Here is an 18,762-nt window from a genome sequence, read left to right as displayed (position 1 = left end):
AATTTAATTAGATATGTATATGTATGTATACATAAATACTTAGTATTTAGGATCCACCGAGACCTTTGCAAGTCTCAATAAAACTACAAACATTTATATGATATAGAAATTAGTCCCTAAAAGACTTCGAACCAGCTTTTTATATAACGGTATAACGTTTCTTATAACTGGAAATCAACATCATAGCATTGTGGGAAAATTTGATATACATACATCCATATATTACATAAACTTTGGTATAAGGTAACTTAAAGAACGTCTTTATCCCCATGTAAAAACTATAATTAAAGTAACTGCAGATTAGTATATTATGCAAAATTTCAGTTTCAGAACTCTCACGGCTCAATAAAACATTTATCAAAAGCTGTAAGAATTAATTCTATATACATTACTCTTTCTGTTTTGCTTATGGCCGAGTAGCTAAAGATTTCACATATCAGTTAAATTTAACCGGTTTTTATAACCTGAACAGGGTACATTAAGTTTGCCACGAGTCCGGGTGTTTTATAATACCCCGTATGGAAAACTTTTTTATTTGACAAGATATGTTCACGAAATTTGCATTTAATAATGGTCCAAGGCCATTGCCTTCAGCCTTCGAATAAATTTTCCAGATCGGACAACTATAGCACTTAGATGTCCTTCAAACTGATAAATCAACATTAAAATTTATATATTTTTATACTATTTCATGCTATAAAAAATACACCTGTGCGTATATGCATATAGAATTTTTGGACATTACATCGGACAAGCGTCTCTAGTTGTCCAATTGGGATTTTTCGTGGTCTCACGAGATATCAACACATTTACCCAACCGAATTAACCTGAACTACTAACGCTACTGTATTCAATGCTGCGATTTATAAAATTATTTGTCTTCAAAAAAACAAAAAACAAAAAATTACCAAACTTTGTAAAAACAATAAATATGTTTATAGGTTAAGAACTAACAATCGTTTTCATCGTTTATCTAGTGCCGCTACCGCTGAGCGTTGGACCACCAAAGTTGGTGAAATACAAACAAAAAAGGTGGAAATTAAATACACCATATCGGTAAATAATTTGAGAAACCTGCTGGGTGCACCGTTGGCGGCGTGACACAATTGAATTGTCAAATTGTCAACTCTATTTACTCTATATATATGTAGTTTGGACAATTGGACAATGACATTAGGTTACAAAATTTGCACACATCTTTGGGAGAGACAAAAAGTATGAAAAAAAAACTACAGCAATTTTGTCATTGTGTCAATTGGTGAATTACAAAACATGCAGAAAATTGCTGTGTTCAAGGTTCGATTTTCTGTTTGTTTAGGGAACATTTGTGTTGATAAAAATAAGTTAAGATAGCGAAATTATTGGTTGCTATGGCTATCCTTGCGAAAATACAAAATCGCTTGACTTATGGCCCTTATAGAATTTGCCACTAAGCTTAAACGCCTCAACAAGCAGAGTAAAAGGCATGGTTATTTGCAATGCAATGGAAGCTTTAGAAGACTTTAGAATACATTTTTTCACTTAACAATTGTCTTTGATAACTATAAATAATTATTATAACAAATATACTATATAGAGTTATTATATACATATTAGGGTGGAGCGCAAAAAAAAAATTTTATTTGTTTAAATTCTTCACATTTATATAAAAATTACCGAATTTGACTCAAAGACGTTTTTTTAAAACTCTAATAATGACCACAAGCAATTTTTTTAAGTTGATAACTTTTAATTGGCCAGAGAGAGAACTCTCCACAGCTTCTAGAACACTAATCTAAAACTGTTTACGAAATAAAAATTTTTTTTGCGCTCCACCCTAATACATATATATGTATTGATCTTCTGAGGAGGTTGGCATTGCCTAAAAGCCACAAATTGAGGTTATTAGATATATTATATAAAATTTTATTACTCAACAAAAATTAAATTAAAAACTTGAAAAAATATTAGCTTCGGCTGACCTTCACAGGCGCATTTCATGCTACATGGCCTAGATATTGATCTAACAGTTTGTATGTAATCTATATGCTATATGGTTTCGACCCAAATAATATATACGGAGGTTATAGCTATACCTAGAAAAATATTCTTTGCTAAATTTCGTGAAGATATATTGTCAAATATAAAAGTTTTCCATACAAGGACTTGATTTTGTTCAATCAGTTTATATGGCAGCTATATGTTATAGTAAGCTGATTCAAATAATATATTCGGAGATTGTAGCGTTGCCTAGTAAAAAATTGCATGCTGAATTTCGTGAAGATATCTTGTCAAATAAAAAAATGTGGAAAACGGTTGGCCTCAAGGGCCATCCCTGCAACTTCCCTCTAATTTCATACGCTAACGTTCAAATTTCGCTTTTTTCACTGCTTTTGAGCTCTTCGAAATTTTTCGTTTTCGATATCTAGCAAGTAAATCAATTGATTTCGACCCGGTTTGCGGCAAACGATGTGTTTCTTCAAGGTTTAGAACTGATTAGTTTTTGGTGTCGATCGGTCAAGTCGTTTGGAAAAAATTCGAAAAAAACGATTTTTCAAAATTTTTGAGATTTCTCGAAATCTACTGGTCCGATTGGGTCCAAACTTACACGAAATTCAACTTCAATGAAACCCTTTGGAATTAGTTTATTCAAATCGGTTGAGCAGTTTAATAGTTATAAGAGGGTCACATACATCCACACACACACACATACATCCACACATACATACAGACATACGGACATCATCGTAGAAATGTTCGGGGAAGCTTCCTCGACCCTCAGAACGTCGAGATCTGTTGAGAACTCGATTTTTGCAAAATGGGGTGAAACCAATATCTTCCCGATTTTTAGAAAATTTTCCATTTTCTTAGCGGGAAGTTAAAAATTTTCTATGCAAGTACTTGATTCTGATCGGTCGGTTTGTATGGCAGCTATATGCTACAGTAGTTCGAAAATAATATTATGTTCGGAAATTGTAGCCTTGGCTTGGAAAATAATCTGTGTAAAATTTCGTGGATATATCTTGCCAATTAAAAAAGCTTTCCATACAAGAACATTAAATTGATCGTTCAGTTTGTATGACAGCTAAATACGATAGTGGTCCGATATCGGCGGTACCGATAATTGAGCAGTTTACTGAGAAGAAAGGGACGTGTGCCAAATATTAGATCGATATCTCAAAAACTGAGGGAGCATGCGCTAATTTGATTATATTTTTTTGTTTTTATTTTATTTTTATTTTATTTTGAACTAATTTAAAATTATGGCTACCGATTCAAAAGTACTGCCAGTAACGCGTGTTGAATGTACATGCAACATTTTTTATAAGAAAATTTAACACATTATTCTTGAGCATATATCAATATATATATACATATATATATTTGTATGTCCTGTATGTCGGTTGTCCTTTAGAATTCAGCATTTTTTCAGTCATTTCCTTTCGAAATGTCAAAAATCATGAAATATTATTGCAATTTCTCAAAATCACTTCAACTGCAATTATTTCTTCTCAATTGCGATGACCGAAACGGCGACACTACCACTACTACAACTACATACACGCACACATCCACACAATAGAAAGCTGCTTGCAAGCATCTACGAACACTATCGACCATTATGTGAGCCATTTTGCCCATAAAACACTGAACAGTGGGGCGTATTGCTTGATCTCCACCGCCAAAGTGCCACCATCAGTGCACGATATCTGAGATGGCAATCTACGAATATCAGTTATTCATTGCAATTACATAGGTACATATCCATATGTATGGGTACAACTTTATTTATAGTCAAAGGTAGCCAGGGTCTAATAAAAATGTTTACAACAACAATACGCAGATAATGGTGTAACAATAAGTGAAAATAAGTTTGGCATCTTCCTTAGGGAAAACAAAAAGCAATTAAAGACGCACAAAACAACAACAACAACAACGAAAATTAAATTTTAAACAGACAAACGGGCAGTCAAATAGAGCTAGTTTGGCTATTTCGCAGCTGAACGGCGCAACAGCAGCATCTACAACAATAACAACAACAGCATAAACCACATTTGTAACCAAGCCAGTGCCATTGTCACGCAAACACACCACTGCAACAACAACAAAAACATTGATAATTGCATTGATGAGCTCCTGCTGCTGCTGTCGGTATACAAAAAGTACGCTAACGCCACAGGACATCACCAGCAGTTGTCCTTCTTCTTGCTTTCTTTGCTGCCACGGATTTTAAAGGCTAACCAAAAATCACACAAATACACCTATGCGCATACATATACATACAAGCAATTTTAACATTTTGCATGTTTATGTACAACGCCTCAGCAAAATTTCAATTCTCGGAGTATTTGTGTGTGTGTCTGTGTGTGCAGAGGTGTGACTGTGTGCCCAAGTAGGCATGAAAATTCACAAACATGATATCGTATTAGAATTGCTATAAAAATAGTTGTAGTGTTGTGATAAAACGTGTTGTTAGTAGTGAAGAAATATACAAATGTAACAACAAACACACACATGTCTATGTGAATAATAAAAGGAAATTGAGTTGTCAAATTTTAAGTAGTTGGAGGTGTTGGTTATTGTTTTTGCAATTGTATTGCTTTGTGAATTTACTGATTGGGTGTAAATACATACTTAACTATACATATATACACGAACACATATATACATAAATATATTTAGACAGGTAAGCGACTATATTTGTATGCCTGTTCTAATAATGTGCAACGTCACGGTGTTATTAGTGCAACAAAAGTCATCTAAAATAAAGATGAATGAGGATAAGCCAAGATAAAGGATTTACGGTTGCTCTCTGAGATTAACGCTGCATGTCCTTGAGTCGCCAAGCGTTACAGAGTGGCGAATCGAACAGACTATTCTCGTTTTTTTTCAATAGACTGGTAGCCCTTGCGATGCAACCATGCGCTAACTATTCTTCGACGCATGCGCATTTGTTTTGCGATTGGCAAATGACTTCCATGAAGTATTTTAGTTAAAAAAATGCATACGAAATTTAAATGTAGCATAATTAAAGTTTCTTACACATTTCTAATTTATTCAATATTTAAAAAAAATATCTATAAAATTTAGCAGAGATCACCATTTCAGAAAATATTGCTAACAAAACTAAATATTTTACTAAGTAATATTAAGTTTTCACAAACGCTGAATCTCAGCAAACCGCAAACACCCACAGCAGTCACTGTCAAATTTTCGACTAAATTCATGATAGAAATATTTTTTAATAGTGTTTAACTATTAACTTTTATGGTAACACGCCAAAATATAAAAACTATATAAAGAGAGGCGATTAATTACCGAATTTGGACCGGAAATCTCGAAATAGTTCAAAATGTATCAATGGCACGCGATTACTATGTATGTACAACCATTTAAAAGCCATTTTATCTGCCATATGACAAGCCGCCATGACAGTAGTAGTGATAACATTTTGTTTATTGATATCATCAAGCTTTGAATTCGGGACTTCCCCTAAATACATTCTTGCATTTGGTTTGGCAAGAAAAAAAATCGAAAAAAAGTAATGTATTGAGATATTTGGAACGCATCAAAATTCGAGTTGTGGGAGTAGAAAAAATTCATAGTAAGAGAAATTATAAGCGAATTCGTTATAAGAAGAGCAAAACATGTTGTGAATTGAAGGAAATTGCAGTGTGCTGGAAATTAATTTCTTATAAATAAAACTTCATTGAAGTTCATATTGGAGAAGTACGACTGAGTGTAATAACGGATACATGAAGGCTTTATATACATATGTATGTATGCGTGAATATAGTATTATATTGGGTCCCCGACGTTTCCTTCTGAATGTTACAAACTTCGTGGCAAACTTAATACATATACCCTGTCCAGGGTATAAAAATTGTTAAAAATTTATAAAAATATGTTTTATTGACAAAGTTGGAGTAGCAAATAAAAAATTAATTTTTCAGTTAAAATGTTGAAATAACAAAATTTATTTAGTTCTAACTAAAACACTATTATTAAAAGTTATTGATGTAAATAAAATAATAATTAATCTAAATAAAACAAATAGTGCTAACAAATTATCAAAAATAAGCTTTCCGTTTACGAAGGTCGGCAAAATGGTAAAACACGCAGTACGCAAGCGCGTAGTAATTTAAATTTCAAAAACTCAATTTTTTAAATTATTAATTAATTATAAACTTTTTTTTCAATCCGGTGTTTGGGATTACAATTTTCATTTATAAATTTGAATCCGAAGTTTGTGTATAATTTAAAAACAATTTAATTTATTTGTAGTTAAGAAATTGTGTTTTTTAGATTTTTTTTTTAATTTTTCAATACGGTATTTGCGATTAGAAATTTTAAATTAAATTTTGGCATTACAAAATTTAATTTTTTTTATTAATATGGTAAGACAATTATTTTTAATGCTAATGCTTTATTAACAAGCCTGGTAGAACGTTATAGTTTTGCATTGAGTTTTCGTAAAAAAAAATGTATATGAAAATTTCAAAGTTCCATATGTATATTATAAATAACTATATACTCGTACATACATAGAAGCAACTTAATTACATACAAATTTTGATATTTATGTAAAGATGTACATATGTATGTGCATGCGTGGTGCTCATCTTCTAAAAAGCATAATCATCGTATCGCGCACACCCACACTCTCACTACCGAAAATCATTAATAATCTATTCACAGGTATATAAAATTATCGGACGAATGAGAGACAAACTACCAACAGACAAGGCCAGCAGGCAGTTATGCACGCGTATACCATTCTTATTGGTGCGGAGGAAAGAGAGAAAGCGTGCGCGCTAAAGAACCACCAACATAAAATAGCATGAGTGCCGAATTATATACATAAACGTATGTATGTATTTACATTTGTTTGGGATTGTCTTCACTTGCCATCTGCATTTTCGATTTGCCTCCCGCTCTAACCTTACCCTAAGCACGCACACTGATAAGTGAGTGGAAAAGCGAATGAATGCTCAGTGAACGTTACTCACTCAGTGGACGTTACGGCCAGTTGGCCCAAATACGTGTGTTCGTTTGTGTACATATGTATGCTAGTATATTTGCTGAGCGGATTGCATTGCTATGGGTTTGGGTAAATTGAGCACAAATGAGATCATTGGATTAGGTGAGGAAATAACAATGGACAGAAGAACCGTAATAACAAACACATGCATACACACCTACCGGAGGCGTATAGACAGACATACCTACATTCGGTGAGGTACGCGTAGCTGTGTCGTTGTTGCTTTTTTTTATGAGCGATCGCGTAATGTATGAATGTATGTATGTATGTACGTTAGTCATCAGCAATAGTCGGCTGTCTGGTCTGGTATTGCCCGGCCTGCTGGCTTGGTCGGTAAAGGCACATATCACATAGGTATACATACATACATACGTACATATAATAGTTAGCGTAATCATAGCCGTTGTTGTTGCCGATGTCGTTGCTTTTGCTGGTGTTATTGTTATTTTTGCCACAGTGGTAGTGGTATTGGTATTAGTAGTAGTAGTGTCGTAGCTGTGTCGGTATTGGCAGTGTGACGAAGAAAAGTTACGGTCGACGTTTATGGCTAAGGTTTGATCAGTCTGATTCAACAGTTTGTGCTGTAAGGAAGTGTGTACTACTGAACGGAAGTCACTTGAAAAAGTTTGAAAAGTATTTTTATTTTCCAAAAATACATATATTTGCATACCTGTAGACAACCGGTAGACGTGAGAGTCTACCATAATACATATAATAAATAGCAATAAAAGCAAATTGTAGCTGCAGTGACAAAGTTCAAATACAATAAAAAATTAACGATTCGATTTCGATTGCTTTTTAGTATCGTTAAATATTTAAGTAAAATTAAAATTTTTGTGCGTGTGCATGACATGACGAGAAGACTGATAAAAAAGAAAATTACTTCATTAAGCATAAATAAATAATAAAAAAGTGTTAAGTCAATGAGCGAGCGAAAGTAACTGTATAAAGTTGAAAGTAAAAAAATCATCAAATCGAATACGACAATAACAAAATTGCCGTCGTTGTGCCAAATTAAAAAAAATTTAAAGCGTCGCTCAATACCTTGCTTGATTCGCGAAATTAGCACATTCTTGTGAAATTGGCTAATTTAAAAGATTTGTTGTAACAAAAGCAAAGCAGAAACTAACAAGCCAAACCTACATACATACATATATATATATAGAAAGTATAAATACGCGTACTTAATATTATTACCGGCAATTGTGCGCGACGACGTGTCTTTAAGTGAAGTGTCGTGCCACTTTAAACAGCAAACGCCTTAGTCACTTATCGAACGCCGCGCGCCGATATTTGGCTAATAGCGCACCCAACGAGCGCAGCCCACCCAAACACCCCACGTGGATGAGCAAAGCAGAATTTACTCGAATTTACTTGGATTAGTATGCGGTGTGTGTATTGCTTTTGATTTGTTGTTAATTTAAGTTTTTTTTCGCATAACGTCATTTAGTTAATCGTCTAAGCAAAGTTATTTATATCTTTATTTACTTCGAATGTAGTTTATTTTTGGCTATGAGCATATTTAGCTTATCAGCTCATAGAAAGTGCATTCATACAAAATTGAAGTGTTCAAGCTATTATTCATTGATAAGTTGGGTTGTAGCTATGTAAGTACATATGTATGAAAAAGTTATGAGCATGACAAGAAATTATCTATCAGTTTGTGTTGTTTTTCAATGAGTTTATTAAAAAAAATTTACGTTAAAGTAAATAGATAGCTGAACGTGTGTTAAAAGTATAAATCTGAAGAAAGTAATGGAAGCAGTCTAATTGAAAATAAATATTTGAATTAATAATTAGGTACTGGGATAAAAAATAAAATAAATAATAATATAATATATATAGGAAATAATATATAAATTAAAATAAATATAAAATAAAAATTATATATTGAATAAAAAGTAATTTAATTTAATTTTAAATATAATTTATGGAATTACTAAACTAAATTAAAATCACATAAATAAATAAAAAGAAATTAATAATCATAAAATTTTTATTTTCTATATATTTCTATAAACTTAATTAAAGTTACATAAACAAATAAAAATAATAATAGTTTACTTAAAAAAGTTGTTTCAAATTCCAATAATATTATTATTAAAAAAAAAAATAGCAAAATGTGTTAATAAAAAAATTTTAATTTCCATAAATTGTGCTAAAAATTATTTGTATGAAGCAAACAGTACTTTTTAATTAATGAACCATTTACGTACGTTTATAAAAATTTACACCCGCATAATACAAAAATGTCCTGCGACTCAGATTTAGATTACGTAGATTGCTTTTTAAAAGTTCTTCGACTCAGATTTAGATCATGCATGAAGAAAAATAGATATGCATCCTTTCTTTAGAAATATATAGGACAGCTTTCGAAAAATTATTTGTAATATTGTCACGTTTAAGCCTTTCCGCTCCCAATATAGAAACCAAACCATTTTCTTTAAACTTTTATACAATTCTATAATCAAAAACTCCGAATGTATACGTAGTTAGAAAGCCTATTACCAATTTTAAAAGAATTTTAAATTAAATTAAATATATAAAGTGCTCCACTATTGCCTTTTTCTAAAATAAAATTTGAATATTATATATTATGAGCAATACTGCTTTTATACATATATTTAGCTTTTAAAATCTGTTAGCTTGAAAGTTTTATATAATTTTATACCTTCAACGCCGTCTGTCTGTATATTATTTCACAGGTTTTGAGATAACGATCTGAAATTTTGTGCCGTCAATGTCGGCCTACTATAGCGTATAGCTGCCATACAAATTGAACGTTTAAATCAAGTTCTTGTATGGCAAGTTTTCTGATTTGACCACATATCTTCACGAAATTTGCTATATGTTATTGTCCAAGACAACGCTATAATCTACGAATAGCCTGTTCAGATCGGATCACTATAGCATATAGCTGCCATACAAACTGCTTTATCAAAATCTAATTCTAGTTTGGAAAAGTTTTTTTTTATTTAACAAGATACTTGTAGTACTTTACTAAATAATAGTAAAGCGTTTTCCATTGGATGCAAACTGTTAGTCAGTTACTATTTCAGATTTAGTTATGCATTTAATTGCTATTAGAAATGCATCTGTATTGTTTTGGTACAAATTTAATTTTTTTCTCTTTTATTGTAATTCGGATTTTACCATTTTGTTGGTGATACATTTTTATATGGTTTACTAACTAGACGATTATATTGAGTATTAGAATTTCTGATCGCGTTGAAGCGATTGAAATTATATTTGTAATATTTTTCTGCTAAAAAGTATTTATAAACCGATTTTGATACTCGAAACATAAAGTAGCTAAGCATGGAATTAATTACAGCATTTTTTTATTTTTCAAAATAAGAATAAAAAAGCATTAACTTCGGCTGATAACTGACTTACTGATACGTATTTATTAGAAACGATTTTTGTATTTTTTTTTAATTAAGAATATCGTAATTTTGAAAGTTAATTATTTTAGTTACAATGTTTACTAATAATCATAAATTATTTATACCGTTTGAGGACATTTTTGTAACAAATATTATTTCTTATAATTCAAATTGATTTATCATTTTGTTAGGCTATACATTTTTCAATTATCTCTATGCAATAATAATAATAATAATTTCTCTGCATCTTCATCCACTCAGGTGGTTGCAAATCTCTTGCAACCAATAAAACCAGCAAAACGGCGAACCAAAGCGAATTTACACACACCCAAACGCACCCACGCCTTTCATTCAGCGTGCGGTCACCCACAAATATAACAAAAGTAACCGTATTAACAAAAACAACACAAAAAGCCACGTACGTGCAGAAAAATTGCGGCAGCCGAAGTAAAAGACGAAGCCAACGCGTCCGTACAGACAATCTCATTTTCATAATGATCATAGTAACAATATTCACAAGCGCCATAGCAGCGCCCACAACAACCACCAATAGCCCCGCCAATAATACACAACCCACACACACACAAACAGTGACGGCAACAAGAAAAGCCAGCACAAGCGCAAAGAACAAGGCGGTGGGTGTGACGTTAACGCAAAATACGATAGATGTGAGCAGCGGTATAGTCTATACGATGGCGCAAACAGCCAACGAGGGTTCACGGAAACGGAAACGACACAGCAAGCGTCATAGTAATTGGAATATTGATACGTCAAAAGATCTGCCATGGGTGAATCCTTGCGGTGGTTTCTATGTGCCGTCGGCGACGCAGAGTGGCAGTGCCATGCGACGGAAGAACCCAACAAAACAGGTGGGTTTGAGTGAAAATATAATAAAATGAAAATTTAAAGAGTAGACCTTTTCATTTGCAAGCATAAAAAGCAAAAAATTAGTAGAATTTGAAAAAAAAGGCAAGAAAAATATTTATAATTACTTTAAAAATTTAAGCAATATTTTTGGAAATATTTTTAAATATATATGTTAAGTATATATATCTGTAACTAAATTTTTTTTCTTTTTCGTATATTTTCAGATTTTCAACATGCTTAAAAAGTCGGCAGGCAATGAGTACAAGATGTTGAAAGCCGGTCAACAAGATATTGATATAAGCAATATACATATTTGGTCGCTGCACAATAAGACTTATAAATTTCTGCCAAAATTGAAGCTCAACTCAACGGTATGTTTCATACTTATCTACATGTACATAGTCCTTATTGCAATTCTGCACAATATTATTTAGTTCTGTAAAGCTTCTCAATGCATACACGCATATCTACCTACACACATACATACATTACATATTATATTTCATTGGCGTACAAAAATTAGTCTGGTATTTCCGCTGCTGTGTTGCTAATAGTAAACGGAAATATCTGCGTGAAAAATAGCCAACAAAAAGAACAAAATCATTCAAAAACTGCACGTCATTTTGTTGCTCATTATATCGTATGCAAATACATTGAAAAGCCAAACGCAAAACGGAAAAAAAATAAAAAAATAAAAATACTTTAATAGCTGTATAATTAAAAAACAATAATATTATTTCCACAATTAAAACATTTTTAAACTCGAAAGCTTTTGAAATCAATTTTCAGTGTTTAAGAGCTTTAAAAATCAGCTACCTTCACGAAATGTTGGATAGATTGTTATACAATACTAGGCTATAATCTCCGCAAATACTGCTCGAATCGGACTATTATAGCATATAGCTGTTATATAAACTGTACGATCAAAATCAAGGCTTTGTATGGAAAACTTTTTTATTTGATAAAATGTATTCACGGAATTTTACATAGATTATTGTACCAGGCAACGTTAAAATGTCCGATAATATTGTTCAGATCGGCTCACTATAGCATATAGCTTTCATGCAAATTGACCGATTAAAGTAAAGATAGGGCTCGTTTTATAACCACGTTTGCTATAAGAAATGCTCCTATGAAGGGTAGTATAGCTTCGGTGCAGTTGAAGTTAACATTTTTTTGATATTTATTAGTATGTATGTAGGTTTTCGTGACTCTCTAAAACTTAAAAAATATAATTATAATATTATATATTATTAATATATGGTATATTCTAATACCGAATATGTGCGCACCTTTAGGTATTTCCGATACAAATGTTTTGTATTTAGTATCGTGTGAAATTGATGCAACTAGTCGTACGCTATTTTCTAAAATACCATATACACATGTATGTTTGTATATATGTATACAAACACAATTCTGATACGGTTCCACTTCGCTGGCAAAGATCTCATGTTTAACCCAACAAAGTTAGATGATATGTATATATACCATATAGGTAGATATATATTATATGAATGTATGTAAAGTGGCAGCTTGTCGTCATGTCTGGCGACAAAGGCATTTCTAATAGACATATTAGTAATAAACTGTTGCCAGTGAGTCACTTAAAAGGTACGCGTTAGTAGCATTTAAGTAGTGTATTTAACATTTGTAATACGCAAAGAATGCGTTATGCAGTTGTTTTTGCAATAAATACGAACTTTTTTTTTGAACATAAAAATGAAAACTGACTGAAAAACAATAAGAAAGAAGAAGAATATTTTTTTTTTAGTTCAAAAAGCTATTCATACACCATACATATGTATATTTACATGCACATTAACTAAGCATTTTGCTTTCACTTAACGTATTTGGTAGGTTGTGAAGTCATAAATGGCAATAATTATTATTATAATCATTGCGTCTAGTCATTTTCATTCATCGCTTGAGAATGTTATCTTATCACAAGTGCTGGCTAAGTAGAAAACTTCCGTAAATATATGGGTAAGGTGTATACGTTTGTATGTATGTACATATGTGCGCATGCGCTAAAGCGTGTGATCGATGCCAAGCGATCGCGTGTTGCTATCAATCGCAATATCGCATGACTTGCATGTGACAGTTGCGCAGGCAAGCTTTTGTGAAAGTGGGGATGAAAGCATGATAAAATTTTGGCTGTGAAAATTTTTAAAAAATGCTTGAATGTGAACAAAAATCTTTTAAAATTGCTTAAATATGAACAAATTTCATTAAAAGCAATTTCACCGTTATTTATATATTTTTGTCTATTTGCTTTTTCTTGTCGTTTCTGGTCAAAAGAAAAACAAAACATTTACAAAAGAAAGATATATCCCCAGTTTTACTTGGTAAAATCAGTAATTAATTAACTAATGGAAAGTGCTCCAATTCCTAACTGTACTACGCCACTGTTATACACAGTCTAAATTGAATTCGTTTTGCGACCCATTGCTCATAAATATTGAAAAATAGTCATTATGACATCACGAATTGTACCGAATGAGGGAGAGGCAAACATACATACAAGTATGTACATTCACAGAAAGTTTTAGACGCGTCTAATGAAAAAGCAAATGTTAAAACCAAACGCGATTTGAAATTGTTTGCTTGTGTTGTCTGTGCCGATTTTGATGTTGTTGTTGTTTGACATTTTATTTGCAATGATTCATAATGTAGCCGACGTGCGTTGGCTATCTTCCATCGTGGCGAAATCTCATATTGTATGTATGTATGTCTGTTGGAGAAACAACAAGTGTCCGCAAATCAATGACTTAAGCGAATAAAATAAGAAAGTGAAAGAATATTGAAAAAAAAAAGAAAAACACAACAAAAAAAAAACTGAAATGGGGTGGTTGTGGCGAAGAGCGACAAGAAAATGAATAACTGAGAAATAGATTAAATAAAAAAAAATATTAGTATGCTAAACTACAGCTGGTGTGCATGAAATTAGGGCTAATATTATACAAATTAATTGTGTAAATATTAATGATTACAATAAGTTATTAATTTTGTTATTTTATTGGTAATCATAAAAATTTATTGCAAACAACTGTATTTTTGGTTTAATATTTTTTGAAAAAACCCGTTCAATCAAACGCCTGTAATTATTGTGGTCAGGTGCTACAAATTATAGCGTGCGATAATATTAATAATAGTCTTAAATAACGATAATTCTCACGCCAACAGCAAAGCGCTTTTGAATAAAAGCGGGCTGTTTGGCTTTGGCAACTTATCAACATCACGTATGACATTACGGTATATAGCAAATCAAGCACATACATACCTACATGCACAAATAGGTGCATATTAATTATTTGTTAAAAAAAAGGTGTCAATGAGCGCGCATTTTAATTATCATTTTACAGCTATAAATAAATACCGCAATTGAACAAAAACAAAACTATTAATGTGTCTATGCATATATGGTACATACATTATACACATATGTACACATACATATGTATATGTGAATACAAAAATGTATAAATCTTTAATTGAAAGCTTAAACGCTTGTCCGACGCGCTAACGCGTTTATTAGCGTCCAATTTATAAAAGAGGAAGCGATGACGCCACAACTGGAGAGCGTGCGGTTGTGGGCGCTGAGCGTTTATACGCTCCGCTGTGCCTCGTAGCGCGATAACAGCTGTTTTATAGCACACGCTGTGTTCGTATACTCTCTCATTTAAGTTGCGGTAGGTCACGGTTGTTTTTGCGCACATACCCATGCATATATGTATATAGATAGGTACATATGTGTGAACATGAAAGCTGTTGTAGTGAACAGGTTGCAAATATAGACTGTTTAATAGTGCGCGCGATAAAATTGTATTGTTTAGTTGCTTACCGTAAATTGAAATATTATATGGATCAAAATTTACCCGGACTCACAATATGAACAATATTTTCGTGTACATATTTTGTTACATTCTTTATTATTGCCACCGAAATCGGCTTCTTTTGAGGCAATAAAAGCATGTCAACGATTAATCCAAATTTCCATACATTTTTTATATGTTATATAAAATATATAGTTAACGGGTCTGAAGAAGAACTTGAATTCGATCGTACAGTTGGTATGGCAGCTATATGCTATAGTAGTCCGATATCGGTAGTTTCTACAAGTTAGCCGCTTATTAGTGATAAAAAAGCGTGTGTAAAATTTCAAATTGATATCTCCAAAACTGAGTAACAAGTTCACGTATAAAATTTTATCAGTTGGTATATATGGTACATAAATACTTGTATGTATGTCGATGTATTTTGAATTCTCACAGAAAAGTGTAAAAAAATAAAATTCTAAATATAATTTATTTTAACTAAAAATATTTACTTAAACTTCCATTGCAGATCGCACTAAAACGCTGGTACCGTAATATGCAATCATTTGTGGGCTCATTCGCCTATTTACGCAGCATACAACGCGCCTGGGATATGGCTAAATTGCAACGTGAAAATAGTACAGGACGCGAACTGCGACGCTTATTTATCAGCGCACGCAACATGTTGTGCGAACTGGAGACGGCCATCAATGGCACAATGCCCGCGCCGCGTATGTTGCGCGGCAGCACGCTACCGCAAGTGACAAGCGAACAAATGAATAAGCGCTTAAAGCTCTACACGAAGCGACGTGCCGAAAGCAATCCGCATATTGTGCAGGAGGCTAACACGATCGATTTAATGTGGGTCAAATATTATTACTACGAATTTTTGAAGACCATGTGGAAGGTGTTGCGCCAACAAACAAAGCGACGCGGTCAAATTGCTTTGATGGCCAATCCAAAGGCGTTCAATGAGGTGGAAAAGCATTTTGGCAGCATTAGCAAAAACAAGCGTGTCAAAAGTCATTTGACGCCACTTAAAATGTCTGCAGCGGTGACGGCACCTAGTGACAGTGGTAGCAGCAGAAGCGCTGCGAATAGGCGGAAAAGTTCGCATGGTAGAAGGGTTGGTAGTAGAAGACGTTTAGTGCATGCGCGCAACACGCGGTGAGCCAGCGTGTGCTTGAAAGGCAGATTTTAAATTTCATCTATATGTCATTGTACATAGTTGCATATATGAAATTGGCATTTTGAGTCTCAAGCAATTTTCGCTTTACATACTAGATATGTGTTGCTTAAATGCATACATACGATACATACATACGTATAAACATGCCAGGTCCAAGCACTGCCTTCCAAATATACATAGCTATATTATATTATTGAGTTTATTAGTATTAAAGCAAAAAACGTGTATAAGAATTTAGCTACTTCTTTAGCGCACAGTGACTGCATTCCAGTAATGTTAATAACACAAATCTACAACAAAAAAATTTCAAAAATATTTTTTGAACGCATTTACTTAAGCGATGCCAAACAAGTATTAAGAGTATAGTATTGCAGCAATACACTACAAAAACAATTTTATATTTAATTTTAAATTATTTGCATGCGAAATTAAGTCAATAACGACAACAACAACGTAATATAAGCAGCAATCTCGCCAGTTACATACAAACATACAAGCATATTTATTTATTATACAACATTCCGTTTCATCTAAAACGCGCAGTGCAACGTGCGTTTGTTTTTACAATTGCGCAAGTTCAAGTTCAATGTACAGCACAACAAAAACAACATGAAAAATCAAAAAGCAATTTCCATTAAATTATTTTTCAAATGCGCTGCTGCTTGCCTTCAATTTTCATTTTCATTTTTCACTTTCGGTTTCATATGCACAACAACAACAACAACAACAATGGAAAAGTAAACAAACACAAATTGATAGTTGTAGCATTCTAGTCAACACATCAAACCGTCTCAATTACTTTGATAACTGAGCACACACCCACAATCACAATCAACAGCACCACCAGGCATACACATACATATCTACATAAATACAACCTAACATGTATAAATAAGCTCTTATTATATTCAATATACATCTAAGTACATACATCTGTACATATAGACTAGCTATATTAACATTCAAGTGGCGCAAGCTGCTTGACTGGTTCCTATTTTTTTCACACTTTATTATTTTTATTATAAACGCTTGTTTATAACAGAAAATGCATGCATTAAACACAAATTCATAATCACACATATACATACATGTATAAGCTTAAGAAGCTTTATAAGCACGTGAGCAGAGGCGCGGCATGTGAGCACCCATATGCGAGATAAAAACAGCGCTAGCAGCGGCGCAAAAGTAATAACTGCTTTTAATGAGTCAAATGCCGGACAATTAATTTCAATTACAAAATTATCGATTGAAAAGCAAGAATGTGCAGTTATCAAAATAATGTAAAGTGGGTATTTATATAAAAGTTATGGAAATTTTTTTTGAAATGGCAAATTTTGAAGTGCATGTAAAATTTTTATAATCTTTTTTATAAAATAAAATTTTGAGCACCCTGTATAAAAATGTGCACGTAACTTTTTCATATTCTTGTTTAAGCTTTACAAAAAATAAAATAATAAAATTACGCCTCTACCTTCCTCGATACGCGGTCTCTGCTCGTAAGCTTATCATATAATATAATAAATACTTCCATACCCAAAAGCATACTCACGATTACTCAATACATTTCGAATTCAAATGAAAAACTGTTTATGAAAGACTACACACAGAAACTCTCACAAGCTCTCTTTCTCTAAATACTATCTCACTCTCTATTTATTAATTTATTATCTTAACTCTATGTCAGTGTGTACAATTAGCACCTAAGCCACAAATATCTGAAAACAAAATGTGTAAATGACTTGCATTTCTTAATGTATATCATTGAGTGTAAACATTCAATTAATATTTATACATACATACATACATCTATTTATTATTGCAATAAGAAAGAGCAAAAAATCAAAACAAGACACAAAGAATAATATTAAAAAAAAAAACTAAAATAAAAGATAAACTTCATTCAGTCAAGTGCTCATTTGCATTTGCTTTTGCGCTGTGATATTGTATATGTAAAAAAGTTAAACCGAATCAAATTAAATAACTTGCGAAGTAGGTCTATACTTAAAAAAATAGTATTATATTTAGTATTGTTAAGCAAAACTAAAAAAAACAACAACTTTTGTAAGAGTAGCTAAGTCGTTAAGTGAAAAATTAAATTTTAAGTATTTTTTAAATTTATAATTGTCTATAAAGAAAAATATGATTACAAATTTAAAAAAATTTTGAAAAATAAAACTATTAAAATTTTGTAAAATATAAAGAAATTCAATTTATTTTTATTTAAGAGCACACATATTTGAGTGTCTTTTAAAATTCAATACTAAGTTCTAAGGAATGTTTTGCGGAAAAGTTTGAAAATTTTATATTACGCATATGCGAGATAGGGATTTTTGGCTACTCGTATACCACATACCATTAACATGGCCCATACTAATAATTTTTCATTAAAAGGTACCTCATTTATACATTTTAGGCACAAAGATATATTATTAATAGTAAAATTTTTACCGAAATAACTCACATATTTCCGGATATATTCGG

The 18,762-nt window shown here is 32.1% G+C and overlaps 1 protein-coding gene across 1 annotated transcript; it reads left to right on the top strand.

Moving 5' to 3' along the window:
• The first annotated feature begins 7,513 nt into the window (after nucleotides 1-7,513).
• Nucleotides 7,514-18,190, top strand: upd1 (unpaired 1). Its single transcript, XM_070109844.1, has 4 exons — nucleotides 7,514-8,412; nucleotides 10,669-11,276; nucleotides 11,499-11,645; nucleotides 15,622-18,190. Exons 1-4 carry the CDS (start codon nucleotides 8,406-8,408, stop codon nucleotides 16,261-16,263), a joined length of 1,404 nt encoding a protein of 467 aa, XP_069965945.1. The 5' UTR covers nucleotides 7,514-8,405; the 3' UTR covers nucleotides 16,264-18,190.
• Nucleotides 18,191-18,762: the final 572 nt, after the last annotated feature.

This window comes from Bactrocera oleae, chromosome 5, assembly GCF_042242935.1.
Source record: "Bactrocera oleae isolate idBacOlea1 chromosome 5, idBacOlea1, whole genome shotgun sequence".
Taxonomy (NCBI): Eukaryota; Metazoa; Arthropoda; class Insecta; order Diptera; family Tephritidae; genus Bactrocera; species Bactrocera oleae.
The sequence above is the reverse complement of the archived record's forward strand: the minus strand, read 5'-3'. Positions and strand labels throughout refer to the sequence as shown.